Source organism: Schistocerca nitens, chromosome 5 (genome assembly GCF_023898315.1).
Source record: "Schistocerca nitens isolate TAMUIC-IGC-003100 chromosome 5, iqSchNite1.1, whole genome shotgun sequence".
Classification (NCBI taxonomy): domain Eukaryota; kingdom Metazoa; phylum Arthropoda; class Insecta; order Orthoptera; family Acrididae; genus Schistocerca; species Schistocerca nitens.
In genome coordinates this window covers 284481-295747 of record NC_064618.1, presented here as the reverse complement: position 1 = coordinate 295747, position 11267 = coordinate 284481, and the positions used below count along the sequence as shown (strand labels likewise).

The 11267-nt window shown below is 40.6% G+C and overlaps 1 protein-coding gene across 1 annotated transcript; it reads left to right on the top strand.

Annotated features, from left to right (window-relative positions):
- Positions 1-3973: 3973 nt before the first annotated feature.
- Positions 3974-5290, top strand: LOC126260897 (piggyBac transposable element-derived protein 2-like). The gene has a single exon (XM_049958349.1). It carries the CDS (start codon positions 3974-3976, stop codon positions 5288-5290), a length of 1317 nt encoding a protein of 438 aa, XP_049814306.1.
- The last annotated feature ends 5977 nt before the right edge of the window (positions 5291-11267 follow it).

Below are 11267 nucleotides of genomic sequence, written 5' to 3'. Positions count from 1 at the left end.
GGAAGACTCAGTCTTCCTGTACTTAAGTCGGCATTGTGTCTTTTATATTTAATTCCGATGCAATTTCTGTGTTTCATCGTCACTGTGGAGGTCCAAGGTTTACAGTAAACCTGCAGAGGTGCATCGGAATGTAAAACTGGTGACACAGGACACGCTCAAAACATAGACAGTAGGAAGACTCAGTCTTCGTGTACCTAAGAGTGAATTGTGTCTCTTATATTTAATTCCGATGCAATTTCTGTGTTTCATCGTCCATGGGAAGGTCCAATGGATACCGTAAACCTGCAGAGGTGCATCGGAATGTAAAACTGGTGGCACAGGAAACGCTCAAAACATAGACAGTAGGAAGACTCAGTCTTCCTCTACTTCAGTCGGCGTTGTGTCTCTTACATTTAATTCCAATGCAATTTCTGTGTTTCATCGTCAATGGGAAGATCCGAGGGATACAGTAAACCTGCAGAAGTGCATCGGAATGTAAAACTGGTGACACAGGAAACGCTCAAAACATAGAAAGTAGGAAGACTCAGTCTTTCTGTACTTAAGTCGGCATTGTGTCTCTTATATTTAATTCCGATGCTATTTCTGTGTTTCATCGTCAATGGGAAGGTCCAATGGATACAGTAAACCTGCAGAGGTGGATCGGAATGTAAAACTGGTGGCACAGGAAACGCTCAAAACATAGACAGTAGGAAGACTCAGTCTTCCTCTACTTCAGTCGGCATTGTGTCTCTTATGTTTAATTCCAATGCAATTTCTGTGTTTCATCGTCAATGGGAAGATCCAAGGGATACAGTAAACCTGCAGAGGTGCATCGGAATGTAAAACTGGTGACACAGAAAACGCTCAAAACATAGACAGTAGGAAGACTCAGTCTTTCTGTACTTAAGTCGGCATTGTGTCTCTTATATTTAATTCCGATGCTATTTCTGTGTTTCATCGTCACTGTGAAGGTGCAAGGGATATAGTAAAACTGCAGAGGTGCATCGGAATGTAAAACTGGTGACACAGGACACGCTCAAAACATAGACAGTAGGAAGACTCAGTTTTCTTGTACTTAAGTCAACGTTGTGTCTCTTATATTTAATTCCGATGTAATTTCTGTGTTTCATCGTCAATGGGAAGGTCCAATGGATACAGTAAACCTCCAGAGGTGCATCGGAATGTAAAACTGGTGGCACAGGAAACGCTCAAAAACATAGACAGTAGGAAGACTCAGTCTTCCTCTACTTCAGTCGGCATTGTGTCTCTTATATTTAATTCCGATGCATTTTCTGTGTTTCATCGTCAATGGGAAGGTCCAATGGATACAGTAAACCTGCAGAGGCCATCGGAATGTAAAACTGTTGACACAGGAAACGCTCAAACATTGACAGTAGGAAGACTCAGTCTTCCTGTACTTAAGTCGGCATTGTGTCTCTTATATTTAAATCCGATGCAATTTCTGTGCTTTGTCGTCAATGGGAAGGTCAAAGGGATACAGTAAACCTGCAGAGGTGCGTCGGAATGTGAAACTGGTGACATAGGAAGCGTTCAAAACATAGACCCTAAGAAGACTCAGTGTTCTTGTACTTAAGTCGGCGTTGTGTCTCTTATATTTAATTCCGATGCAATTTCTGTGTTTCATCGTCAATGGTAAAGTCCAAGGGATACAGTAAACCTGCAGAGGTGCATCGGAATGAAAAACTGGTGACACAGGAAACGATCAAAACCTAGACAGTAGGAAGACTCAGTCTTCCTGTACTTAAGTCGGCATTGTGTCTCTTATATTTAATTCCGATGCAATTTCTGTGTTTCATCGTCAATGTGAAGGTCCAAGGGATACAGTAACCCTGCAGAGGTGCACCAAAATGTAAAACTGGTGACACAGGAAGCGCTCATAACATAGACCCTAAGAAGACTCAGTTTTCTTGTACTTATGTCGGCATTGTGTCTTTTTTTTTTAATTCCGATGCAATTTCTGTGTTTCATCGTCACTGTGAAGGTTCAAGGGATTCAGTAAAAGTGCAGAGGTTCATCGGAATGTAAAACTGGTGACACAGGACACGCTCAAAACATAGACAGTAGGAAGACTCAGTCTTCCTGTACTTAAGTCGGCATTGTGTCTCTTATATTTAATTCCGATGCAATTTCTGTGTTTCATCGTCCATGGGAATGTCCAATGGATACAGTAAACCTGCAGAGGTGCATCGGAATGTAAAACTGGTGACACTGGAAACGCTCAGAACATAGACAGTTGGATGACTTTGTCTTCCTGTACTTAAGACGACATTGTGTCTCTTATATATAATTCCGATGCAATTTCTGTGTTTCATCGTCAATGGGAAGGTCCAATGGATACAGTAAACCTGCAGAGGTGCATCGGAATGTAAAACTGGTGACGCAGGAAACGCTCAAAACATAGACAGTAGGAAGACTCAATGTTCCTATACTTAAGTCGGCATTGTGACTCTTATATTTAATTCCGATGCAATTTCTGTGATTCATCGTCAATGGGAAGATCCAAGGGATACAGTAAACCTGCAGAGGTGCATCGGAATGTAAAACTGGAGACACAGGAAACGCTCAAAAAATAGACAGTAGGAATACTCAGTCTTCCTGTACTTAAGACGGCATTGTGTCTCTTATATTTAAATCCGATGCAATTTCTGTGTTTCGTCGTCGATGGGAAGGTGAGAGGGATACAGCAATCCTGCAGAGGTGCATCGGAATGTAAAACGGGTGACACAGGAAACGCTCAAAACATAGACCGTAAGAAGACTCAGTTTTCTTGTACTTAACTCAACGTTGTGTCTCTTATATTTAACCCTTTAATGCATACTGTAGCTGATAAGCTACAGACCTCATTTCTTCGATTTATTCCATATGGAGAAACATTTTCGATCAAATTCGTTATGTAGCTAAGTGTATACACTCCGCTGCAGTTTCTAGTAGTTCTTCATAGCGATCATAGATGGCAGGACGAGCTGAAGCAGTTCGACAGTGAGCTGTGTGGACATACTGCCAAGTGTGTGTTTTGGCGGAAAGTTGAGGTGTGTTTTTGGTGTTTGTGCACTGATTTCTGGGTTTGAAAATTACTTTTTCATTTTGAAAACGTAAGTAGATATGGTGTAAACAGTTAATTCGAGTGTCTTTGCGATAGATTTGAAATGAGGCCTGTTTTTGTGTATGTAGCTTATCAGCTACATTTTTCATTTACTGCATTTCAGGCGCTGACGTAAAAATGTCTCGAAAGAGTCAAGAAGAAATGCTTATGGAATGGTTAGAGATTCCACTAAGCAGTGATGACGATCTTGAGTGTTTCTAAAAATGGCTCTGAGCACTATGCGGCTTAACTTCTGAGGTCATTAGTCGCCTAGAACTTAGAACTAATTAAACCTAACTAACCTAAGGACATCACACACATACATGCCCGAGGCAGGATTCGAACCTGCGACCGTAGCGGTCACGCGGTTCCAGACTGAAGCGCCTTTAACCGCACGGCCACACGGGCCGGCTTGAGTGTTTCTCTGACGATTCCATTCAAGATGAGACATATGTTGCTCCAGAATCTGTTGATTGTGATAGTGACAGTAGTGATGAAGAAAGTCAAGTACCAGTAATTAGGACTGAAGATGTTTCTGGAACAAGACAATCTGATGTTATAATGAAGGAATCGACGTCACAGTTGTCTGATAACGCTCTGAAACTGCCATGCAGCAGCAAAAATGTTACCAAAAACAGCAGGAGTGTGGTTTGGAAAGATAAACAGTTGATTATTGCCGAACTGCAGTCAAAATTTCATGGCAATACTTCGTTACCAGAAGAAGTAATAAACTTAAATACTCCATACCAATTCTTCAAACATATATTTCCATCTAAATTGTTTGATCTAATTGTCGAAGAGTCTCATAGATACAGTGTGCAGTGTAATCCTGATAGACCAATAGATTTATCCTTTGATGACATAAAAAAATTTATAGGCATCTGTCTCGTAATGTCAATAGTTCATGTACCTAATACGAGGGATTACTGGGGAGAAGTTACTGGTACTCATCTGATCAAGACAACAATGACAGTGAATCAGTATGAGCAAATACGTAAGTTTCTTCACTTCAATGACAACAGTGCAATGATACCCAGGGGTGAAAAAGGTCATGATAGACTCTTCAAGATAAGACCCATAATAGAATTGATGAGATCTCGGTTTCGAACAATACCTGTTGAGGAGTGTGTTTCTGTTGATGAACAGATATGTTCAACAAAGGCTAGAAGTTATTTGAAACAATACATGCCAAACAAGCCTCATAAATATGGATACAAATTATTTGTTATTAGTGGCATATCTGGTTATGCCTACGATTTTGAGATTTTCACTGGAGATGAAAATGAACCAGAAAAAAGAGTGACTGGGGAGGAAGACTTGGGAGCAAGTGCAAATGTTGTAGTTCGACTCAGTAGGATACTACCAAGAAATATGAACCACAAACTGTACTGTGACAATTATTACACAAGTCTGCCACTGCTTGTATGGTTACATAAACAAGGAATTTACTCACTTGGGACAGTCAGAAGAAACAGAGTGCCAGACTGCAAGCTCCCTTCAGAAGCTGAGCTGAAGAAAATGGCACGAGGTGCATCAGTAGAGTGCATCGCAACAGTGGATGGTGTCGACATATCAAATGTAGTGTGGAAAGATAACAAGAGTGTGATGTTGCTTTCTACACTTGCTGGAAAGCAGCCTATTCATGAAGCAGGGAGGTATGACAAAAAAACAAAGTCAAGAATAACAATACCTTGTCCACAAATAATTAAGCTCTACAATAAACATATGGGAGGTGTTGACCTTCTTGACAGCATAATGGGTCGACATAAAATTCTTGTGAAAAGTCGAAAATGGTATATAAGATTGTTTTACCATCTCCTGGACATGGGAATAGTCAATTCCTGGCTGTTGTATAGGAGAGTAGCAGAAACCAAAGGGATTAGGAGAACTATGAAACTCTCCGAATTTCGAATGGAAATTGCTCACTGTTTGTGTCGCTCAGGTCAAACTTCAGCAAAACGTGGAAGGCCAAGTAATGAACTCGAAAACCAAATACAAGCTAAGAAGACAAAGGGGCCCACAGCACATGTACCTCCACAAGATGTAAGGCTGGATCAAGTAGGTCACCTGCCTTCATACTTGCAAGTGAGACAGAGGTGCAAAATGCCAGGATGCAAGGGATTTTCCTGGGTTCAGTGTAATAAATGTGCAGTTGCATTGTGTTTGCACAAACAAAAGAACTGTTTTCAAACTTTTCATGTAAAGTGATTATCACATGCTTGGGTACAAACCTGTTGGAACTAGATACCTTATTGTTCATATATAAAAGTGTATAAAATATACAATAAATGCTCAATATTTACAACATTAATGTCCTATTTATTATTTTAGGATTTTTCCCTTCCTATACAAAGTATTTAATCATAATCAACAATTAAATTACGAGAGATTTGGTCAAAATTGAGGGAGCAAAATAAGCACATTTATTGTGGCTCGTAAGGTGTTAACTCAAAATGTAGCTGATCAGCTACAAAGCGATTTTCAACAATAGTGCTTTGTTAATTTAATTTAAAAAATTTTTCAATATTTTTTTCGAAATGTAGGCACTATAAACTAAACATGGTAATTTTTACAGCTTGAAATAAAAAATCATGCATTTAAGGGTTAATTCCGATGTAATTTCTGTGTTTCATCGTCAATGGGAAGGTCCAATGGATACAGTAAACCTCCAGAGGTGCATCGGAATGTAATACTGGTGACGCAGGAAACGCTCAAAACATAGACAGTAGGATGACTCAATGTTCCTGTACTTAAGTTGGCATTGTGTCTCTTATATTTAATTCCAATGCAATTTCTGTGTTTCATCGTCAATGGGAAGATCCAAGGGATACAGTAAACCTGCAGAGGTGCATCGGAATGTAAAACTGGTGACACAGGAAACGCTCAAAACATAGACAGTAGGAAGACTCAGTCTTTCTGTACTTAAGTCGGCATTGTGTCTCTTATATTTAATTCCGATGCTATTTCTGTGTTTCATCGTCAATGGGAAGGTCCAATGGATACAGTAAACCTGCAGAGGTGGATCGGAATGTAAAACTGGTGGCACAGAAACGCTCAAAACATAGTCAGTAGGAAGACTCAGTCTTCCTCTACTTCAGTCGGCATTGTGTCTCTTATATTTAATTCCGATGCATTTTCTGTGTTTGATCGTCAATGGGAAGGTCCAATGGATACAGTAAACCTGCAGAGGGAATCGGAATGTAAAACTGTTGACACAGGAAACGCTCAAACATTGACAATAGGAAGACTCAGTCTTCCTGTACTTAAGTCGGCATTGTGTCTCTTATATTTAATTCCGATGCAATTTCTGTGTTTCATCGTCAATTGGAAGGTCCAAGGGATACAGTAACCCTGCAGAGGTGCATAAAAATGTAAAACTAGTGACACAGGAAGCGCTCATAACATACACCCTAAGAAGACTCAGTTTTCTTGTACTTATGTCGGCATTGTGTCTTTTATATTTAATTTCGATGCAATTTCTGTGTTTCATCGTCATTGTGAAGGTGCAAGGGATACAGTAAAACTGCAGAGGTGCATCGGAATGTAAAACTGGTGACACAGGACACGCTCAAAACATAGACAGTAGGAAGACTCAGTTTTCTTCTACTTAAGTCAACGTTGTGTCTCTTATATTTAATTCCGATGCAATTTCTGTGATTCATCGTCATTGGGAAGATCCAAGAGATACAGTAAACCTGCAGAGGTGCATCGGAATGTAAAACAGGTGACACAGGAAACGCTCAAAACATAGACATTAGGAATACTCAGTCTTCCTGTACTTAAGTCGGCATTGTGTCTCTTATATTTTAATCCGATGCAATTTCTGTGATTCATCGTCATTGGGAAGATCCAAGAGATACAGTAAACCTGCAGAGGTGCATCAGAATGTAAAACAGGTAACACAGGAAACGCTCAAAACATAGACATTAGGAATACTCAGTCTTCCTGTACTTAAGTCGGCATTGTGTCTCTTATATTTAAATCCGATGCAATTTCTGTGCTTTGTCGTCAATGGGAACGTCAAAGGGATACAGTAAACCTGCAGAGGTGCGTCGGAATGTAAAACTGGTGACATAGGAAGCGTTCAAAACATAGACCCTAAGAAGACTCAGTGTTCTTGTACTTAAGTCGGCGTTGTGTCTCTTATATTTAATTCCGATGCAATTTCTGTGTTTCATCGTCAATGGTAAAGTCCAAGGAATACAGTAAACCTGCAGAGGTGCATCGGAATGTAAAACTGGTGACACAGGAAACGCTCAAAACATAGACAGTAGGAAGACTCAGTCTTCCTGTACTTAAGTCGGCATTGTGTCTGTTATATTTAAGTCTGATGTAATTTCTGTGTTTCATTGTCAATGGGAAGGTGCAAGCTATACAGTAAACCTGCAGAGCTGGATCGGAATGTAAAACTGGTGACACAGGAAACGTTCAAAGCATAGACAGTAGGAAGACTCAGTCTTTCTGTACTTAAGTCGGCATTGTGTCTCTTATATTTAATTCCGATGCAATTTCTGTGTTTCATCGTCCATGGGAAAGTCCAATGGATACAGTAAACCTGCAGAGGTGCATCGGAATGTAAAACTTCTGACACTGGAAACGCTCAGAACATAGACATTTGGATGACTTTGTCTTCCTGTACTTAAGACGACATTGTGTCTCTTATATATAATTCCGATGCAATTTCTGTGTTTCATCGTCAATGGGAAGGTCCAATGGATCCAGTAAACCTGCAGAGGTGCATCGGAATGTAAAACTGGTGACGCAAGAAACGCTCAAAACATAGACAGTAGGAAGACTCAATGTTCCTATACTTAAGTCGGCATTGTGACTCTTAAATTTAATTCCGATGCAATTTCTGTGATTCATCGTCAATGGGAAGGTCCAAGGGATACAGTAACCCGGCAGAGGTGCATCGGAATGTAAAACTGGTGACACAGGAAGCGCTCATAACATAGACCCTAAGAAGACTCAGTTTTCTTGTACTTAAGTCGGCATTGTGTCTTTTATATTTAATTCCGATGCAATTTCTGTGTTTCATCGTCACTGTGGAGGTCCAAGGGTTACAATAAACCTGCAGAGGTGCATCGGAATGTAAAACTGGTGACACAGGACACGCTCAAAACATAGACAGTAGGAAGACTCAGTCTTCGTGTACCTAAGAGTGAATTGTGTCTCTTATATTTAATTCCGATGCAATTTCTGTGTTTCATCGTCCATGGGAAGGTCCAATGGATACAGTAAACCTGCAGAGGTGCATCGGAATGTAAAACTGGTGGCACAGGAAACGCTCAAAACATAGACAGTAGGAAGACTCAGTCTTCCTCTACTTCAGTCGGCATTGTGTTTCTTATATTTAATTCCAATGCAATTTCTGTGTTTCATCGTCAATGGGAAGATCCAAGGGATACAGTAAACCTGCAGAGGTGCATCGGAATGTAAAACTGGTGACACAGGAAACGCTCAAAACATAGACAGTAGGAAGAACAGTCTTTCTGTACTTAAGTCTCTTATATTTAATTCCGATGCTATTTCTGTGTTTCATCGTCAATGGGAAGGTCCAATGGATACAGTAAACCTGCAGAGGTGGATCGTAATGTAAAACTGGTGGCACAGGAAACGCTCAAAACATAGACAGTAGGATGACTCAGTCTTCCTCTACTTCAGTCGGCATTGTGTCTCTTATATTTAATTCCGATGCATTTTCTGTGTTTCATCGTCAATGGGAAGGTCCAATGGATACAGTAAACCTGCAGAGGGAATCGGAATGTAAAACTGTTGACACAGGAAACGCTCAAACATTGACAGTAGGAAGACTCAGTCTTCCTGTACTTAAGTCGTCATTGTGTCTTTTATATTTAATTCCGATGCAATTTCTGTGTTTCATCGTCACTGTGGAGGTCCAAGGGTTACAGTAAACCTGCAGAGGTGCATCGGAATGTAAAACTGGTGACACAGGACACGCTCAAAACATAGACAGTAGGAAGACTCAGTCTTCGTGTACCTAAGAGAGAATTGTGTCTCTTATATTTAATTCCGATGCAATTTCTGTGTTTCATCGTCCATGGGAAGGTCCAATGGATACAGTAAACCTGCAGAGGTGCATCGGAATGTAAAACTGGTGACACAGGAAACGCTCAAAACATAGACCGTAAGAAGACTCAGTTTTCTTGTACTTAAGTCAACGTTGTGTCTCTTACATTTAATTCCGATGTAATTTCTGTGTTTCATCGTCAATGGGAAGGTCCAATGGATACAGTAAACCTCCAGAGGTGCATCGGAATGTAAAACTGGTGACGCAGGAAACGCTCAAAACATAGACAGTAGGAAGACTCAATGTTCCCGTACTTAAGTCGGCATTGTGTCTCTTATATTTAATTCCAATGCAATTTCTGTGTTTCATCGTCAATGGGAAGATCCAAGGGATACAATAAACCTGCAGAGGTGCATCGGAATGTAAAACTGGTGACACAGGAAACGCTCAAACATAGACAGTAGGAAGACTCAGTCTTTCTGTACTTAAGTCGGCATTGTGTCTCTTATATTTAATTCCGATGCTATTTCTGTGTTTCATCGTCACTGTGAAGGTGCAAGGGATATAGTAAAACTGCAGAGGTGCATCGGAATGTAAAACTGGTGACACAGGAAACGCTCAAAACATAGAGAAAGAGGAAGACTCAGTCTTCCTGTACTTAAGTCGGCATTGTGACTCTTATATTTAAATCCGATGCCATTTCTGTGCTTTGTCGTCAATGGGAAGGTCAAAGGGATACAGTAAACCTGCAGAGGTGCGTCGGAATGTAAAACTGTTGACACAGGAAACGCTCAAACATTGACAGTAGGAAGACTCAGTCTTCCTGTACTTAAGTCGGCATTGTGACTCTTATATTTGAATCCGATGCAATTTCTGTGCTTTGTCGTCAATGGGAAGGTCAAAGGGATACAGTAAACCTGCAGAGGTGCGTCGGAATGTAAAACTGGTGACACAGGAAGCGTTCAAAACATAGACCCTAAGAAGACTCAGTGTTCTTGTACTTAAGTCGGCGTTCTGTCTCTTATATTTAATTCCGATGCAATTTCTGTGTTTCATCGTCAATGGTAAAGTCCAAGGGATACAGTAAACCTGCAGAGGTGCATCGGAATGTAAAACTGGTGACACAGGAAACGCTCAAAACCTAGACAGTAGGAAGACTCAGACTTCCTGTACTTAAGTCGGCATTGTGTCTGTTATATTTAAGTCCGATGTAATTTCTGTGTTTCATTGTCAATGGGAAGGTGCAAGCTATACAGTAAACCTGCAGAGCTGGATCGGAATGTAAAACTGGTGACACAGGAAACGCTCAAAACATAGACAGTAGGAAGACTCAGTCTTTCTGTACTTAAGTCGGCATTGTGTCTCTTATATTTAATTCCGATGCAATTTCTGTGTTTCATCGTCAATGCGATGGTCCAAGGGATACAGTAACCCTGCAGAGGTGCACCAAAATGTAAAACTGGTGACACAGGAAGCGCTCATAACATAGACCCTAAGAAGACTCAGTTTTCTTGTACTTATGTCGGCATTGTGTCTTTTTTTTTTAATTCCGATGCAATTTCTGTGTTTCATCGTCACTGTGGAGGTCCAAGGGTTACAGTAAACCTGCAGAGGTGCATCGGAATGTAAAACTGGTGACACAGGACACGCTCAAATCATAGACAGTAGGAAGACTCAATGTTCCTATACTTAAGTCGGCATTGTGACTCTTAAATTTAATTCCGATGCAATTTCTGTGATTCATCGTCAATGGGAAGGTCCAAGGGATACAGTAACCCGGCAGAGGTGCATCGGAATGTAAAACTGGTGACACAGGAAGCGCTCATAACATAGACCCTAAAAAGACTCAGTTTTCTTGTACTTAAGTCGGCATTGTGTCTTTTATATTTAATTCCGATGCAATTTCTGTGTTTCATCGTCAATGGGAAGGTCCAATGGATACAGTAAACCTGCAGAGGTGCATCGGAATGTAAAACTGGTGACGCAGGAAACGCTCAAAACATAGACAGTAGGAAGACTCAATGTTCCTATACTTAAGTCGGCATTGTGACTCTTATATTTAATTCCGATGCAATTTCTGTGATTCATCGTCAATGGGAAGATACAAGGGATACAGTAAACCTGCAGAGGTGCATCGGAATGTAAAACTGGAGA

Excerpts from the sequence above, each read along its gene's own strand:
- LOC126260897 (XM_049958349.1), top strand. The coding sequence starts at position 3,974 with ATGTCAATAGTTCATGTACCTAATACGAGGGATTACTGGGGAGAAGTT.